Source organism: Periplaneta americana, chromosome 3 (genome assembly GCF_040183065.1).
Source record: "Periplaneta americana isolate PAMFEO1 chromosome 3, P.americana_PAMFEO1_priV1, whole genome shotgun sequence".
Lineage (NCBI taxonomy): Eukaryota > Metazoa > Arthropoda > Insecta > Blattodea > Blattidae > Periplaneta > Periplaneta americana.
In genome coordinates, this window is record NC_091119.1 from 32052492 (window position 1) to 32072917 (window position 20426).

The 20426-nt window shown below is 34.5% G+C and overlaps 1 protein-coding gene across 1 annotated transcript in view; it reads right to left on the minus strand.

Annotated features, from left to right (window-relative positions):
- Positions 1-8486: 8486 nt before the first annotated feature.
- Rab3-GAP (Rab3 GTPase activating protein) overlaps positions 8487-20426 on the minus strand; it is a 78925-nt gene continuing 66985 nt past the window's right edge. Inside the window, exons 22-25 of the mRNA XM_069820244.1 lie at positions 19556-19723; positions 15050-15196; positions 12840-12992; positions 8487-8810 (exon numbers count right to left, since the gene is read on the minus strand). Coding sequence (XP_069676345.1) covers positions 8637-8810; positions 12840-12992; positions 15050-15196; positions 19556-19723 — 642 coding nt within the window. The 3' untranslated portion in view covers positions 8487-8636. The remainder of the gene's footprint in view (positions 8811-12839; positions 12993-15049; positions 15197-19555; positions 19724-20426) is intronic.

A 20426-nucleotide genomic window follows, 5' to 3' on the forward strand; every position in this document is an offset into this window, starting at 1 on the left:
TGGTGAAGAAGGATTGTGTTGAATGTTGAGAAGAAAACTGTTTTTCTGTGGTTTAAAGGAATTATTTACTGAATTTTCTGTAGAAGTTAAGATGTAATAAGTGTTCGAAGAGAATTTCATTTAGTGTAAACACGTGGTTTATTTATGCAAAGTTGACTGTACGACAAAGTGTTGGTTTAGTTCTTTGTTGGCTGCATGGTTTAAGTTTAGATTGCCTTAAAGCCTGTGTCATTTACACTGGAAGCGAAGAGGTTGTCGTTGAAGACGTCGATGAAAATTGAATTTTATTTGATAATATGATTATTATTATTATGTTTTGTTTTGTGTTTTAGTGATTTTTGGGGGTAAAGTGCGGACGAAAACTGCCAGAAAAGTACTACCAACTATGAAGTTCGAATGCCACCAAACGCCAAAAAAATCAAAGGCGAAAAATTAAATATATTTTCATTTTTTTGGAGGGCTTGTTCTTCTTTTAAAATATGAATATATATTTGATTTTTCATCTTTGATTTTGCGAAGTTTGGTGACATTTGAACTTCATAGTTGGCAGAACGTTTTTGGTAGTTTTCGTCAGCCATGTTGGATTTTGCCCGTCTTCTAGGAAATTACCCTAATTTATTATGGAGAATAATGAAGAAAGAAGAAATTTTCAAGTGTGGTTTGGGTTCAACCAGATGGAAAAACATTCGTGTTTCACCATTTGAAGAGTTAGAAAATATTATAACGAAATTTAATGTAAATAATAATTGTTGTTGTTGTTTAGTCAACTGTTCGAAGACAGGTCTGAACCAACAAGACACCACCTATGAGGCAACTAGGCCAGAGATAATGAGATAGGGTGACCAGTTTCTCTCCCCCTCCATTGCATACATCGCCAATTAGCTACACATTACACTTAAGATGCATACAAACAATTATTCTTCCTCTGACATAATAATTGTAGGCCTAATTAAATAATTATGTTAGTAATTACTAGTTATTCTAGCCTTTCCTTCCCATTTTATATAAACCATCTTTTAAGGGAAAAAAAGTAATCCCTCAGAGATTCGTTAAAAGGAGGTTCTACTGTGTAACTCAAATTTAGTTGAACATTGAGCTCTTTCACATATTCATTTCGTTTGAAGTTCCATTTTGTAGTACGAACTGCATCTTACAATTTTCATTTCATAAAGTGTTAATCTACTGTTTTCTCTTATCAATTCAGTACGCAGGATTTTTAAAAGGAAATGATACTGTTTCAGGAAACAGGTCGAAAGTGTAAATTTCTTTTTTGCATTTTTTTCGAACTTTGTAATTATTTTTCTCTCGTAACATTGTTTATAAGGTTTAATTAATTTAATGAGTAGTTTTATTTTAATTCCTCCCCTGTGTGTACGATCCTGTCTCTTATTCTAATAGTCTAAGCTTCACTTTCATAACATAGTATAGCATGGCAAGCTAGTAAAGAACCTCGTGGATGGAGACTACAATGGGACATAAATGGCGCAAATTGTACTACACGAATGAAAACGAGTTTCAAATTACTCCATTTTTAACGATGTCGGTCATTAAAGGATAGTTATTGTAACCAGTGAACGTTTGGTAACTTAAATTGTTAATTGAAAAATGAGTTCTATTCAGTCAATACTTAACATAAACACAATAAAACATGTTATAATAACATTTACACAGATTTTAAAAACAAACGTTTTCGCCAATTTTGATTGGCATCTTCCGGTCGTGTAGGTCGAATGGAACATGTTATAAAAAGTGAACACTTGGTATATGACGTTAAAAACCAAAGTTACAACTGTAATATCACTTAAAAACAGAGAATAGAATATAGCAAAAAGCCTCCACGATGTGTGTAGAATCACTGTGTTGAAAGAGGCGTGTGTGAACCAAGGAAACAGCAAAAACTCTTCTGTCGTTCTGTCATTGCAGATACAGTTTTCAAGATAGAAAGACTATTAACAATCATAATTATATGAATGCTGCGGAGGAACTATATATTACCACCTTTTCTAATAATAATGATAGCCCGCTCCTTAACGAACAATACCCAAATTCAAATAACCCGCTGTTTAAAATCACACGCAAGTAACGCTCATTCATCCACTAGTCTTGCAACGTATACAGTTTTCGTCATACGCTACCACTTAATGTAAAGATCAGTCGTGTCGCCGTCCTCGTGGATTTCAAGACGTTCTTCCATTTTTTGTATTGTTTTAGAAGATTTAAATAATACTTAAATGCTTCTAAATATTCTTTCATTCTAACCTTACAATTTACAGGATTTTTCCCGCTCTCCATAACGGCCACACGACCGACCTGTTCGTAGCACCTTCAAATCTATCTTGAAAACTGTATCTGCAATGACAGAAGAGTTTTGCTGTTTCCTTGGTTCACACACGCCTCTTTCAACACAGTGATTCTACACACATCGTGCAGGCTTTTTGCTATATTCTATTCTCTGTTTTTAAGTGATATTACAGTTGTAACTTTGGTTTTTAACGTCAAGTGTTCACTTTTTATAACACGTTCCATTCGACCTACACGACCTGAAGATGCCAATCAAAATTGGCGAAAACGTTTGTTTTTAAAATCTGTGTAAATGTTATTATAACATGTTTTATTGTGTTTATGTTAAGTATTGACTGAAGAGAACTCATTTTTCAATTAACATTCAACTTAACGGAACCAATATGCCTTTGAAATTAAATTGTTAATGTTCATACCTCTGTCAAGTTAACATTAGGCATATCTTGATTCATTCGTCTTCAGAAGAATATTCGACATCTCATTCTTAACAAATAAATACATATTAGGATTCAGTAGTGTATTTATTTCTCCCATGCGCGCAAACTACGTATTCTGAATTGTCAGCTGAATTCAAAAGCTGATAACAGACAAATTCTCCCTTACTCTGTAGTAATCAAGTTAAGCCTGGTTCAGACGGTGCGTGTTTCTGTGATAGATTCCAAGGTGGCTGCGCGGATGGGTAGCCTGTGTGGTCACTGGCTGGCTCCCGTGTTGCCTACGGTGATGGTAGTTGTTCACACGGAGCTGGCTCTTTTCACAGTTCAAATTGGAAAATCAACTGCTGCTTCATCTGTTGCCAACACTCATGGTCAGAAAGAAACTAAACCGTGAGTGGAAAACAACTAAAGTCCTACATTAACAGTAGTAAATGTCGTAATAAAGTAATTAAGCCATAAGTGCAAAACAGCTAAAGTCCGATATTTAATTGTTTCTTAGAAACTAAAGAATATAGAAAAAACAGGTTTAGTTGGAAAACAACGACATGGTTTCAGTGGTGATATTATTTGATCATCTTTGGTTTCCAGCCTGCAAACCATCACGAAAAATAGCAAGGAACCTACCCTCGAAATCCAGCAAGCTAGCCATCCACGGAGCCACCAAAGCACATTACTTCAGGTGAGTGACCACGCAGGCTACCCATCCGCGCAGCCACCTTGGAATCCATCACAGAAACACGCACCGTCTGAACCGGGCTTTAGTTAACGGTACAAGTTCAAGTAGGATATGAAAGGATGACAACACTGTAGTGATAAAGTGTAGAACATAGCTGTGATTGGTGGGGCCTATGAACACTTCTTATTGAAGCATGCATTTTGGAAGGCTCATTTCTATTTTGCCAAGCTATACGAGGTCGTGCTCAGATTAGAAAACTATACAAATTTCATTTCGCCTTTCTAATCCTACTCACATTTAGAAGAATCTTTTTACAATTAGTATTTTCAAAACAAATCTAACACTTAAATATTAAGACTACTAATTATTCGTAACAGTTTCTTTCCAATTTCGAAGTTTATCACCACTGCTTTACAATATGTTTTTTCTCTTTTTTTGGGAATGTTGTTTATAGGAATTCCACTATACTTCTCTTCTACATTCCGACTTATTTACAAGAACAATTAAAACAGCTGTACAATATTCTATTACGTAACTCTGCAACTACAGCATAAAAATAGGGTTAACCTTATATTCTGAAAAATGATTTCTTTTGTCTCTCATCTTAAATATTATTCTGATATTATACGATAATTTATGAAATGATCCATTTTAATAATATTCCAGCTACATAACTGTACTGCCCTATTATTAAAAAACAGTACTACAATCACTGCATACAGACCTGCTTGCGATATGAAATTGTTAATTTCTTGTTCACTTCTCTTGCAGAATGGAATAAGATACCATAATTAATATAATGATAACGTTATGCTGGAATTAAATTCTCTTGTTGCACGTGTTATATTTAAGGAACACAATCACATCTTTATAATGCTAATGTGATAATAACAATAAATTTATCACACTTACATTCTTGACCACACTATAGAACGTAATATTAAAAAATAATGAAGCTTTTGAAGCCTCACAGTGTCTGACTGTTGAACTGGGTCTTTCAAACTACAGTAAACCTGTTGCAACCAAGATGATAAATGCAATTATCAACAATATATTTGAGCAACTCATTCAGTAAGACTGATGGGAGATGCCAACCTCTATAGCAGATAGTAACCAGATAACAAATAAACATTCCGATTATATACAGGTACGAGTATTATCCGAAAACAATTAACTATACAATTAATATCACATTAAATTGGCATTCTTATTCAGAGCTTTCTCATAAGTTCCATAAACTTTCCCTTTTAATGCCAACATTTTTCCATTCCGCAATAAGAAGTTAACAAAAACCACAAAACAATACTATGAAGAATGTCCACAAAAAAGGTTTAGTGTTTGTAAAATTACTTTAAAATATATAATAAATAAGTTAATGTAACTGGTGAAAATGAAAGCAAACCACAAAATAAATGTGATATTTTAAGGAAATTAAATATTTAGTTCACTTAAGGTTGGTTCACAATAAACCAGGAACAGAAACGACAACGAGAACGGAAAAACTGTTAAAATAAATGTATTTAAATGTGAGTATTCACATTTAATGAGAAGATTGCCGGAGCCCAGGAACAAGATCGTGAGAGTTGGCCAAGTTTTAACTTTGCTGTTCTCGTTTCTGATCACAGCCTACTAAAATTCATTCTGTTGTCATCAAAAAGCTATTTGATTGTCGTACATTTTATAGTAAGGAGGTCGTGACATAATTTATTGTTCATTCATGCTTGTAATTAACGCAACAATTCAGTAGAATCACTTTCAATATATGCTACATGAATTGAATTCTTAAATATTCCGTGCCTTAAATTTCGAAGTTGGTTAACCTATACCTTTTTTTTTTTTAAGATGGGACATTCTAATTCCAATTCTAATTTATTCACAATTTACATTTGAAATGATACATATGAATTGATACCCGAAATGAGCATATGCTCGTACTCGGGTACAGTCCAGTAGTCTACATAAATTTTACAGAGATCAATAATAGTGTTGATAATAGAAATAATAATAATAATAATAATAATAATAATAATAATAATAATAATGACATTTAAGCGGCCGAGTTTGTAACTACAGTGCTATGTTGCCAATATGGACTACCACGCTGCCAACTGATGGAAGTTAGCAATTGTCGTTAAGATGGCTGATGTTAAAACATTCATTAAGAATTGACGCGAAGGTAAGAAAACAATACAAAAATCGACAGAGAATCAAAGACGAAATGTACCAATGCTAACATTGTGTGCACAATAAATGTCGCCAAGAGAGCTATTAAGCACTCGCCACGTGGGAAATGTAAGTTTGGCAATTCAACCGTTGTTACCATAGCAACAGGCCTATCAGACATTCAGTTGTTTTTCCGATCGCAACGCTCCTGTCACGTCCTATCTTTAAAAAAAACAGGTATATGTTTATGTTCCCTCGTTTGTACTCATGAGAGAATGCCAATGGTCAAGTATGCACAAATAACATCAGAATACATAATATAAACTTTACATATCGTTCTTGACATACATATCATTATGCATAGCCGTTTCTGTTCTGGTTTTATTGTGAATAAAAAATCTTCACATTCACGTTCTTTGCTTCTCATTTTCGTTCTGGTTCTCGTTCCTGGTTTATCATGGACCAACCTTTAATCTTAACGAACTTTCCCTGATTTTTTAAATATTATTTTGAAGCTCTGTTTATTATTCAGTCCCTGAAACACTGCAAACTATTAGATTTTATGTCCACCCTTAAAGTTTCTACTTTATTTCCTGTTTTGTTTGCCAGAGGTCCCCAAGGTTTAATGAGAAATAGAGATATCTGGAATCTCAACTGACAAACACTTGCTTACAGAGAATTCTATGAAAAAGGAAAGTTCATGGGACAAATACAGTTGGTTTGTAATTTTGCCTCAAGTGACAGTATTTTTTTTTTTTTTTTTTTTTTTTTTGGATAAGGTAAATCTACGATAACAGACTCCTGGTTCCTTTTCTTTCAAAGGAAATCATGCTAAGAAAGAAAAAAAAATCATTGTTCTTTGTCAGATCTGAACTCAGGAACTGTATAGGCCTGTGTGACGTCAATTATATTAACTATTAGACTACAACAGATGACCAACCCTCACTTTATTGAACATTTCACTCAAACAATACAGGCGTCATTTATGGCAAGGATTGGTTTTAATTTACAATACATCAAGTCAGTTCTTCGAAGAAAATTTTACTTAAAATAATAGCTACTTCAAAATAGGCCCTAATAATTTCTTTAATTTAAAAATGAAAGACTCAGAGGTTATGTTGTTGTACTGACTCACAAAGATGCAAACATCTTGATACAAAATTAAAAAAATTATATACAGAAACAAACAGTGTAAGGGCAAGAGGACAAATATTTAATACCGTATTTACTCGTGTAGTTTTCGCATTTTTAGCAATGTCCAGTCGAAAACCTCCCAGGAATAAAGATGTAACCAACAAAACTATAATTTTTCTGGAGAAAGGAAAATAATTTCAGAGGCATATTTCATTATACTTGTACTAGAAGGACCATTTGACTAATCAAGCATAAAAGTACAGAATTCCTCGTATCTGGCAATTGTGGGACAAAGCCAGTGCTGGATAACTGATTTTGCCGGATAATTGGAAAATACGCGTTTATAGGTTATGTAAAGACATACTTCTGCACAAACATTTTTTCCATGTTCAAATTTAGTAATTTTCATATAGGTATTTAAAAATAAAGTTTTGAAATATGTACAATGTCTATTTTTAGTACTGAATACGGTAATGTACATTCATCAGTTCATAATTTATTGTAATGCAAAATAGCGTAAAAAATACTAATTGTTTTCGTAACCTTATGACAATTTTAAATAGCGGCCATGTGATGTGAAGAGCAGTGTAGCCAACGTCGCAACTATGAAGATGAAGTAGTGTTCGATGATTTGAACCTCTTTAACATATCTCTATATCTATCACTCGAATGAAACTTTTATGAACTGCAGGAACAGAGAATTTCACACTTTCCTATTTAGACTCGTCCAACACTCCTTTGAATGGGTGAGTTCAAGTAGTAAATTTAAAGATATTGTCTCTGTGAATTGTTTGCAAGGCCCAAGTGACAGCTTACCGATCTTCAGGGACATAATGGGGTTTTCTGTCTATGTTTTCACGCATGAACAATGTAAAGAGTAAAAAATATGCGGCATGTGCAATCCACAAAAACCACTCACATCTTCGTCCAACTCATCCCTTTCGTATGAATGACTTTTTTTTTTTCTTTGGTCTAGCCAAAAGTGCCCTTGTTTTGGTATTGCCAGTTATTTTGGTACTGGATACGAGGGATTTTTTGTATATGATGATGATGTTGATGATAACAACAATAATAATAATAATAATAATAATAATAATAATAATAATAATACGACCAGCCTCATGGTCTAGTGGTCAGAGCTTCTGGCTATAGTTCATGAGGTCCCGGATTCGATTCCCGGTTAGAGCACAGGAATTTTTCCTTAGAGGGGATTGATTATTCCTATGTTCGTCCATGGTCTGGAATTTAGGTTAAGTTTAGATTTAAGACCTCTCCTGGCACCACATTATCATAATCATCCTATCACATCATCGGGGTAATGTAACTCCACCTTCCAGGCGCCCCAACTTCAGAAGTGGGTTACAACTAAGCCACGGCCAGGAGAGAAGACCAGAAATGTCGAAAAGACAACCTGGTGGCATTGGATTAAGAAAAAAAAAAAAAATAATAATAATAATAATAATCATTTGTATTATTTTAATGTCATGTAAGATTTTTTTTATTTCTTACTTAATTTACTCATTCCTATTTCAAAACAATTTTGTTTTCATTAAAAGAGTGCAAAAAATACACGCGTAAATACAGCATCCAATTTCTTAAGCTACCAGTACCGTGAAACTTAGCGAAATAATACGAGATAGTTCGTCTTCAGATTAAGAGAATCAGTAACAGGCCTATGTCTAAATCATTTTAATATGTCGGGGTGAACTAAGAGCTTCGAAAGGTGGCACCTCCTGCTAGCTTCACTGTTTCAAGTTTCCTTCATCAACAATTTAATAAAAATTAAAAAAAAAAAAAAAAAAAAAAAAAATCACAAGCTAAACACTAAACAATCAAAAATCAACAATTACAATCATTCTCGTGTCTTTGCTTGCAGATACGTCACACAGCCATGATCAATCTTTATATTACTATTCGGACATGGGTCACGTGACAGGCTTGTTCTTGCTAGCACTTATGAATGCTTGCACTGTTTCCACCATTTGCAAAGCAAGATGATACTCCTGATGATCCTCTGGCAGATGTTGCAAGGTAAGGGCAAGTAGCTGTGCCAGGTCAGTCAAGTCGGGACTTCCATTGCTTTTCAGGTTCTCTTCATTCTGTTAAACAATTTAAGACAAGGAAAGTGCAAACCATCCAGTTATTACAATAATAGTAATAAAAAAGGACTCATGAACTCGACTGCTGGAGGTTAATTACCTATTGTATTCTTAACAAATGGACTAGAATTTCGACCAGATCAGTTCAAAAAGGAAACAACTCAAAATTGAAAGTTTTGAGAAAACTGAATTTTAAAGCTTCATGCTACTGTATTAACACACTCTAATTTGAAACTTAAGGTATACATTAGAGTCGTGCACAACCGGTTACGAAAAATAGAAATTATATATTGCTAGTGAACGCCTGGCGCTATAGTCAGTTTGAAAAGCTCTTCCATTTCGCGGAGTTTCTCAGATTCAGTTTAACGAATATTTGAGTTGCTTCTCACTCTTTGTGGGTGGATGGCAAAGGCAGACCACATTGAGCCATGCAGAAGTTCCAAAAGCCCTTGCAAGGACGCGATTATCATCATGTAGGCATATCATTTAATTACCGGTATCATTCTTCCTCTCTCACTACATTCAATCAATCAATCAATCAATCAATCAATCAATCATTCCCGCTGTAATTTTAATTTTATTTCCTATTTTATTTTATTTTCTATATTCTTCTTATATTAATAATATATCTGAACTGTGACCAAGCACGAGCACTGCTCATTCGGTCCTCAAATTTTGTTAATATTACTGTATCTCCTTTTTTTTTATATTGATTGTATTATTTTATTTCTATTTCTCTTGTTGTAATTATATTCTGTATTCTGTATATATTTAAATTTAAATAAATAAATAATTTAAATTTAAAAAAAATCAATCAATCAGTCAATCGACTCATTGATTCATTCATCCATAGATTCATTGATTCAATGATTGGTTTGTTCGTTCGTTCATTCATTCATTCATTAATTCATTCATTCATTCATTCATCCAGGTATCAGTTATTACAGTTGGTATCGTCAAGAGCAAAACATGCATCGTGAAAGTACAAGCTTCAGAGCTTGAGATTCCTTAGATCATTTAAGTCTAAGAAGTGACCAACACAGTTGTCAGGCAAGGTTTAGGAATAAAGTTGGCCTTCCATATTCAGATTGAATAAGACTCAAAATAGTCACTGCTATCTTGCATCAAAATTATACTACTAGGTTCAAAAAGTTCCCGGAATTTTACTACCATTTTTCGTATTAATATATAACAAGGGATATTATACATTTGTTTTGTTGGTAACATTCATGATGTCATTTCCTTAAAGTTTGCTGATAATGGCAATTATTGGTTTTGAGTTGTAGGCAATTGTTTATCATAGTGTTTTGTTTGTTCGTCGCATTTTGTAATTATGTCCACAGAGCAAAGTACAAACATCAAGTTCTGTGTTTTGCTGGGGACATGATCACTATGGCTGATGAAGATGGTGATTTCTTAAACAAAATGAAACTGGTGCTACTTGTACGACCCAGTCCCTAAACGACAGTCATCTGAGTGGAAATCGAAAACATCTCCTCGGAAGCAAAAATTTCCTAGGGACACTTCCAAAGGCAAAGTTATTTTAAATGTTATGTTTTATTTAACGACGCTCGCAACTGCAGAGGTTATATCAGCATCGCCGGATGTGCTGGAATTTTGTCCCGCAGGAGTTCTTTCACATGCCAGTAAATCTACTGACATGAGCCTGTCGCATTTAAGCACACTTAAAGCAAAGTTATGTTGGAAGTTTTCTTCGACTCTCAGGGTCTCATGCACCATGAGTTCATTCCAGAAGGTCGTACTGTAACGAAAGAATTGTACGTAGAAACCCTCCGTCGCCTCTGGGACGCAGTGAGAAGGAAACGTCCAGAAAAGTGGGTAGAAAACAACTGGTTCCTTATCCATGACAATGCACCTGCTCATCGCGCAATTATTGTAAAGAATTTTCTTGCCAGGCACAACATAACTGCTTTGGATCACCCACCATACTCTCCTGATCTCTCACCACCTGATTACTTTCTGTTTCCCCGTCTGAAAAGTCATCTGAAAGGACGGAGATTCAATGCTGAAGAGGTTATCGCAAACGCGACGAGAGCACTAAGACGGGTTTCACAAAATGGCTTCCAGGCCTGCTTCCAGGAACTCTACACGCGTTGGCAAAAGTGTGTTGTTGCGGAAGGCAACTATTTTGAAGGGAATGCTGTAGAATAGTGTTTAAGGTACGTTGTTTCTATGATGCTAGCAAATTCCGGGAACTTTTTGAACCTAGTATGTACAATAAACTGCCTAATATATGCAGAGACTAAGAGGAAGACAGAAAGTAGGAAAAGCTGGAGAATGCTGGGTTTGCAGTGAAAGATCTGTCCTTGGGCAGAACACTATGAATAAATGAATAAATGAACTTAAATTATTAAATACTGTTGCATTTAAATCAAGAATTCATAAATGGCTAATTTTAAATCCTTTTTATACAATTGATGAGTTTTCAGATTTGAAAAACATGAATGTGTAATTATGAGTTTTTAATATTCAGTAGTATAATATGTTTTTATCATAGTTCAAAGACAGCCAGAAGATGTTAAAAACTTGAATTTTAAATGTTTTAAAACAAGACTGTATAAATGGTTAGTTATAAGTACATTCTATCCCACTGACGAATTTTTAAATATGAAGGTTGAAAATATGTAGTAGGTATATTGTTTTGTAGTATGTAAGTGTATATCTGTATTTAAGTTTGACACTGTCTATTGCCTGTATGGAGCTTAATGACAATAAAGATATTACACTACATTACGTTGACTCTGCTTTTATGCATTGGGGATGAATAATATGATTTCATGCAGTGTGGAAAAGTAGCCTATCTACAGGGACATCTCCACACAGATCCAAGATCGCATATACAGTCATAGTAACCTTACAGAGTAAACAGTACGTTCCAAAAATATGTTCGCGTTTTCCAGTGACGAAAAGCTTTCAATATTGAATCATTTTCGCACAGGTACTGCCGTCCATTTGCCTACGTCGTATCCCGGTTTCCCCCACCAGCTTTTATTCACCAGCTAGTGGCTGGGCTGTCTTAGCTCTTTTCTGAGAACATTAATTTCTGTTAGGAATTAGACGTCTACCTAATATTATACTACTATTTAAAATAACTTAAATAAAAGGGCCTCGTTAAGTAATTAACTGTCATGTGATTTCTTCCCTTTCTACGACCCTACGACATAACCACTTGGACGGACAGTAGACAGTATGTCTGAGTAATTTTATCTTTTCGGATCGGGCAGAAGTGAAGATTGAATTCACAGTACATGAGGTACTCTTTTATAGTGTAGGTACAGAATTATTTCAACATGAGTTACTAGTACGAAGGACGAAACTGGTAATTGGGATTAGGTACAATAGTCTATAGTGCGATAATATGCACATTAGAACTGAAGCCTGTATCGAAATGAACGGCCACCATTTTAAAAAATGTGTTTAAATATCCATATTATGATTATTTTTCAATTTAACTTCATTCTTTATATTGTACGCTAATGTGCTGTAGACAGTATAATATACACTGCATAATGAATACGTCCACATGGACAGCTCAGTTCGTGAGTAAAAACAATCATTGTTAATACTGTACTGTATTTTGATTAAACAAAAACCTAATGAAAATAATCAAACTCAAAAACGCGATATTTCCTAGTTTACGTAAATGGATGAACTACTTTTCTTCCCTCCTATACCTAGTAAAGTGATTTGTTTATATATTACGCCAGTATCATCGAACTCTAGTCGTGGAAGGGGTAGCAAAAGGCGTTGATCCATAGGTATAGCCAAGTTAATATTAAAAATGTTAGTAAAAATAAAATGATGTCCCTGTATAACTCTGTCTGAGTCTGTGATATGTTTCCAGAAATTCATTACTGTTCATTACACTACACTGCATGTAAACTTTTTTCCAGTTAGCCCTCGTATTTCAGGTAAATGTTGAGGAGTACAAAATCAATGTCTATATGGAATTTAATCTTTCATAGGTCTAAGAGTAAATGGTTAGTAGAATTTCCAGTAATTACATACCAAACTGTCCAGCCAAGTAGAAAGTGATGGACTAAGATGTGACATTTTGCTACGCATGTCTGGAGAATTTATAACAATTTGCCGCAACCTCTGTCCAACTATAAGTAACAACTGGGAAGCTACCAGAGATGGATCCTGCACTGCAGGCATTACCTGAAATTCAAAATAATCATAATCAATCAATAATAGCTTTCGTAGAATTAAGGGGCATACGACCCTGGAAGTGGAAACACCTAGAAAAAGTAAGTGCAAAACATGAGTATTAAAGGGAATATCATTAACACGGATTTGTAACTTCATTCATGAATAACAGTGTGGCACAAAATAAACATGTTATCCAAATGTCAACAATACCAATATAAAATCAATTTCGAATTCATAGCTATTTTGCATTTTTGATTTCAAACAAGGATCTATTAATTATTTACTTAAAATTATTACATTTCATGTGCATTCATTCCAGGATAAATTAACTTGTAGATACTGAATATGAACAAAATTCGTCAAATCGTTTAGAATAAAAAATAACAATAAAAACAAAAATATGACAAAGTAAAATTAAAATAAAACAGAATGTAATAAGACTCGCATGGCATGGCATTATCCACACAGCTATATGCTATTCGAAGTTAAGAGTAGATTGTGAACTGTTACAGACTTACTTTCTTGGACATCCCTGAAATTTGAGATACACTATAGAAACAAAGTGCATGAACTGGTAAGCTGTTATATATTATACATTCTGTATGTTATTATTTTCTGAAAAAGGAGTATTATTTTTTTAAAAACAAAGTGCATGAACTGGTAAGTTGTTATATATTATACATTATGTATGTTATTATTTTTTGAAAAAGAAGTAGTCTTTTTTTAAAAAGTGATGCTTCTTTCGTAAAAAAGCGAGGTTATTTCGAATGTTCTTTACAAAACCAAGAAGACAGCCCACACTTACACTATACACACAATTGAGGACCGTTTTTGCAAAACTTGCTAACTGCAGAATTTGCAAAATTGAGATTTTGATGGATTCGTTAACATAAGGCAGGCCTCTACATGATGTTCAAGGCGTCTTAGTAAAATTAGGTTATTTCTCTTCATTTTAGTGTGTCAGAGTATGATCGTTTTTTCAAAACTTGCTTTCTGCTATAAATGAGAGATACAGCAAAACTTGCTTATTATAATGTTTTGTCTCTCCTGTAAAATTTAGTTTTTTCAGTTAGCAAGTTTTGCAAAAACGGTCCTCAATTAGTCCTCAAACGAAAACATTGCCATTGTAGCCACATTTTGCCCTTTTAAATTGGTTCCTTTGTTAAAACATTGTCGTATGTTGAGTGAAATCTCTCCGAATCTACTTTACTACATAGAAAATTTTGAAACAACCCAACCATATTAATATCTACAGTGATATTCCCAGACATACAAACATTTGCTGCATGGGCTAGAATTGAACATCTTGTTACGGAAGCTTACCTGCACCATTTTAAATTATCAGACTCACCACTATGTAAAAAATATTTAACAGAAAAATAAATAATAGAACACATCATACTTCACTGTAATAACATCAACCAAAAACTGCAGGAAACAATGAAACACTACCTTCTATATGAAATTCTCACCAATCCACAGCTCTAGAAAACTGCATATTTGATTTATAGTGGACATCATGTAATCAATTTATAGCTGGACACACGTGTTAAGAAGTACGAAATAAGTACGTTACTACATGTCATACAAATTGCCTCTCAACATTTTTAGAAAATTCTGACTGTAATAAACTAAACAATTTACCACAAAAAAGCTGAACGATACAACAGAATACAAGGTATTACCAACACAATCTCATCATGATCTGTACTGTGGAATGGCAATGAAACATCGACCCTGAAGGGCAATGAAAGTAAAACAGCTTGTAAAATTATATTTATGAGAAGAATTGTAAGGTACAATTGATGAGATCTCAAAAAGAACGTTCAAGTAAAATTCCTAAGTGGACCATCCATCAAAACACAAGTAAAAATTTAAAGAAAACTGGCATTATGGCATACGATTTGACGATGATGATAATGATATTAGAGTATGGTGAGTAATGACTGATACACCAATCTTGTAATGTTTCGATTTTCCAGTTGTTATAGTTATACAGACCTGCTCTGATGTTATGTTAAGATGAACTTGCTGAATTACAGACTGTGAAAATGATGTAAACTTACCTCTTCTGCCAGGCGATCAAATCCATTTGAATACAGCTCACATATTTGATATCTCCGCAAACTGTCGCTACTAACTTGCCACACAGATGCAAGGTTATAGCACTTGCTGATCCACTGGACAGCAAGTCTTGCATCCAGTCTTGTCACCTACAAAAAATATTTTAAAGAAGCAACATTTCAATGGATACCTAGTCATTGTGGTATACCTGGAAACGAGAAAGTCGATAATATTGCAAAATAGGCAACATTACATTACATTGCTGTTGCATCACATTAATAAGAATGAGAGACTTTTATTGTCAGCATGTACTGGCTATTACGATGTACCGAGGTACATATGATATTTCCATGCAGAAATTCTGCGTCATTATATGATAAAGGATGGGTGGAACAGATAAATTCTCTCCGGCACAGGGTTTTGAACCCAGGTTTTCAGCTCTACATGCTGATGCTCTATCCACTAAGCCACACCGGATTCCCATTCCAATGCTGGACTGAATCCTCTCAGTTTAAGTTCCACCTCTTGGGTTCCCTCTAGTGACCAACCCTCATGCACTGTGGCACAATGTCCAACACAGTAATGTGCAGAGGTGCACTCATTACGAGTGACTAAGTGGCCGGGATCCGATGGAATGAGTGCCGTCTTAAATCACAAAGTGATTATTTTCGCATATCATATTATTATGATGTACCGAAGTACATGTGATATTTCCATGCAGAAATTCTGCGTCATCATATGATGAAGGATGGGTGAAAAGGAGAACAGTTCAAATTCCGGTGTCGGAGAGAATTTTTCTCCATTCCACCCATCCTTCATCATGTATTGGCTTGCCTATCAACAGCACATATGCCATGTGACAGTAGATTGCTGACTGAATCACTCTGTTTACAGAAAGATCTAAATTATGTTGTTGTTTTCTAATGCCAGGCGTTTGACAATAAAGTCATTTGACCTCTTGCACTCCAATATTTTTCAAAGATATTATCATGACCAGTCACTGAAGCACAGATAGATCTAAATTATTATATGAGTAAACAATAATGAAGAGTAGCACATATACATGAAAAATACAAATACATGAAGTAGTTGAGACACAATGCAAATTTTTTTCTATTTTCCCATTATGTTATACACATAAATATCCACAAGACAAGAAATTGGCTGTATCACTAAAACTGTAGTAGCTCTTAAACTGTGCCATTGTGACTGCAAGTTCAGCAATCCATTAAAAATCTCGACTTTCCTTAACAGTCGAATTCACACACAGCGAAAGACAGGATGCAGAAAAACCCCAGATAAACACATAAATAAACCACAAGCCACATAGTCCATTATAATATCAAATAGTTTGTTTAATTTTCAGTCTATCACTTATCAGATATGGAAGCAGAAATGAATTCTGTTACATCAATTACAATATTGTGACAGCGATGTGAGATTCGAACTCACGACCAGCGTCCCATGAGAGAGCATATCGCGCGGGCTTCACGGAGCACTGAGGAACGGCGCGCGGCGGAGAGAGGGGAAAGGGCCCACACGACGAGGGGAGATCGCGCGCGCAGCTGCTTACGGAGTGAAGGGGGAACGGACCTTCCCGACTCTTCCAGAAGCCCGTCGAAGTGGAAAAATTGCGAATTCGAAGTCTCTCGGTTACGTTGCTGTGGTTATAAATTACGGACGCGAAGGAGTGTGTGTGTCATTCATGATTAGTTCAGTCAGTAAGCCAGCGAACAGAGCAAGCCAGTCTTGTGTACCGGAGTTCGACTCGAGTGTGCGTCCGCAACTGCGTCAGCATCCGAAGGCCTGAGTTCGAGTGCAGTGGACCACAGTTGGAGGGACCTGAGTTCGAGTACAGTGAACTGTCTCTGAAGGTCTGTGGTTCGAGATACTGTGAACTCGAGTGACTGAGCTAGAAGAACTGTGAACTGAGAACTGATAGTTCTGATTTGTAAATAGTTCTTTGTAAATATTAGTTAAGATTAACAGTTCATTGTTGTTCGTAATAGTCCAAGTAAATTGTCATTGTCGTCAGTGGAGTGCTATAACGAATACGGTGTTGAGTGAAAATCCTATTGTTGACGACAGCGTTTAAGGTGAATTGTAGAAAATAATTATTGTTGGAAGAATAAAATCCTATTGTTGAGTTGAAATAAAATTACAATATATTAAAATTATGCATCACGAATATTTTCGACTTTTCAAGTAAGTCATCTTCAGGTCATGTGATTTGCTGACAAATACAATTGAATATAGGTGAAAAGATACAATGATAAAAACACATGTAAAATTTAACCTTGCTTGCTCTTTTTAAGAATGATTATAGATCATGGCGTCAACCATAGTATTGAATTAAAACATTCAGATAAAAACAATCAAAATGAATATGGCTGCGATTAGGAGAAATATATTTAAATGGCAAACAGTGTGCCAGTGTTGAAGAATTAAAATTGTTTAAAAATTATTTAAAACTAAAGGCCTGAGGCTTGTTCATTTATAATACAAAGTTCAACCTGATGGAATTCTGTAAGAAGTAAATGTAAAGTTATATTCTCAGTCTCTCACCGCAATAAGTGGCATTAATATCTGAAAAAATTAATCAAAAAGAAATTTTAATAATTTAGATGGAATTAAGTATTAAAGCATGAAAATGCTTTAAAATTAATACTCACGAAAAGTGTGTAGCAGGAGCTTTCAGAAGTTGCAGCCTTCTCATCGTGGTGTTACATGGATGACTGAGCTAGTGATTTTTATATGAACAGAGTTTGGGGGGAGGAAGTGACTGGCTAAACTACTCAATGAGCAGTTATTCTGTAATACGATACAGTGGGTTATGTAAATTTGGGATCTGTTCGTTGAGCAATTTATTTTTTATTTATTTATTTATTATTTTGCTAATAATCGTATGCTAATAATTGTATGTTACAGTTATAGTTTTTTACTATGAAATATTCCTCAGCTGTACTATTAAGGTGTGGGTTATTCACTGTTTTCAATATTTTCAATGTTTTATGGCTATTATTATTATTAAGTTCATGGCCGGTATCAATTAGATGTGTGGCAAATTTTGATTTATTTCTATTGTTAAAGAAATTCGATTTATGTTCTTTAAACCTAGTGAGGAAATTTCTTTTGGTTTGGCCTATGTAGTTTTAAATAATTTTTTAACAATTTTAATTCTTCAACATTGGCACACTGTTTGCCATTTAAATATATTTCTCCTAATCACAACCATATTCATTTTGATTGTTTTTATCTGAATGTTTTAATTCAATACTATGGTTGACGCCATGATTTATAATCATTTTTAAAAAGAGCAAGCAAGGTTAAATTTTACATGTGTTTTATATGTGTTTTTATCATTGTATCTTTTCACCTATGTTCAATTGTATTTGTCAGCAAATCACATCACCTGAAGATGACTTACTTGAAAAAGTCGAAAATATTCGTGATGCATAATTTTAATATATTGTAATTGATGTAACAGAATTCATTTCTGCTTCCATACCTGATAAGTGATAGACTGAAAATTAAACAAACTATTTGATATTCAACATAGATTATTTGATATTATAATTTAGGTTGCAAGGGACAGTGAAGTGCATTCCATAACCTCTCCTATCCAAAACCCAACTTCAACCTGCTCGTGGTGCAACCTGCTTTTACAGATGAGGCTCTGGGGACCGAGTATTGGCGGTATAACCACAACATCAGAAATAGAGGAAATGCTATTTCATCTCTTACGCTGGCCTGCCATGGCATAGAAATGTTCCACAAGTGGTGCTTATGAGAAAGGTCGGTGGACTCTAAAACTCCTCCCAGCCAAGTCCGATGGACCCATTAACCAACGACAGGTGTGGCCCTCCAGTCATACTTGGGGTTTACGTGAGTGGGTGATGTAACCACCATTACAAACAAAAAATTGGTGCCCACTTAAAAAACGGTTACACTTATGCTAATTAGATAAAAAAATGGAGCATTTTAATAAAAAAACAGAAATTATTCCAGAAATCCCACGTAAATCTGCAGTAGCAAAATTCAGACTGCTTACAGAACACGATTATTTGGCCAAACACTTGAATAAAATAGGAATTTACACAAATCCAAATTGCCCTCTATGCAACAAAGAAAAAGAAATGACTGAAGATCATCTCATAACCTGCGAAGTTCTACCTGATGGATCCACCACAGAGAAATATTGGAGAGCAAGAACGCTAATGGCTTCGTTGCCAAAGCCCGGCATTAGATAACAACAACAACATATTATAATTTACGAACTTATCTGAATTCTTAATATGACATTTAAAAACACATAGTCCATGTTCGAATATTTGGAGTTTACTGTACAAACCCAGAAACAAAATTTGGGCCACTTGAATTTACTGAGTATGTGCAGTATGTTATAACTGAAATTTGGAAAATTCAGGTGACCAAATTTTGTTTTTGAGTCTGTACAATGTGAGTGTGGTTTTATAAAATGCTACACAATTATTCGAAGTTATAAATACCTTATCATCTTGACTATTTTCATCCCATTCCACCAACTGTATCATTTGTATGGCGCCACTAATAACTCTAGACAGGAACTGTGTTCGATAAATGACAAGAGTTGGGTCAGGGTTATGGCTGGGGAGCTGAGGTTGTGACGTTAAGTCTGCAAATAAAGCTGCCTGACCCTGAAAATAAAAATGCATACATATATATAGGTATACTCACTACATTTTATTAAGATTATTGTACTAATCATGAAAAGTAACAGGATAATTTACTGTGTTACTTTCTTTTGTTATTACATAATAGTATATGCAATTCTTTGTCGATTTCCAATTCCAGGAACTTTGATAGAGACAGAAAGGGAACAGATTTCTATGTGCTAAAACGAGAGATTTAAGACTTTATAAAATCTAATTTAGGACTTTTAGGAGTTTATATAAAATTAAAAATTAATAATTTTAATTTCAGTAAAATATATTCCTGTTTAGGTAGAATTTAAGTAAAAAGAACTGGTGCTGATAATGAACGCTACTGAACTGAAGACTCAACTATCAGTGAAAGAGAGACTCATTCCTGATTGGTCAGTTTCATTTCGCATAACAGGGGTGCACTGACGTGAAAAATAATTTGTAACCTCTTGCCTAACATGAACAACCTACCACCCCTTCTATGCTAGATGGACTTTTCCAAATGAACTCCGATTCCAGGAAATTAGATAAAATCTTCTTCTTTCCCCTTCTAAGACCAATATGGGACGAACTTGCCAGACCAGTGTATGTGTGTAAAATAATAATCTTTTTAATATTTTGAATAGCATTTTTGTAGTTACTGGTATTTCTTCATTTTTAGTACTGGAATTTTTATTTTAAATATATACAAAATACT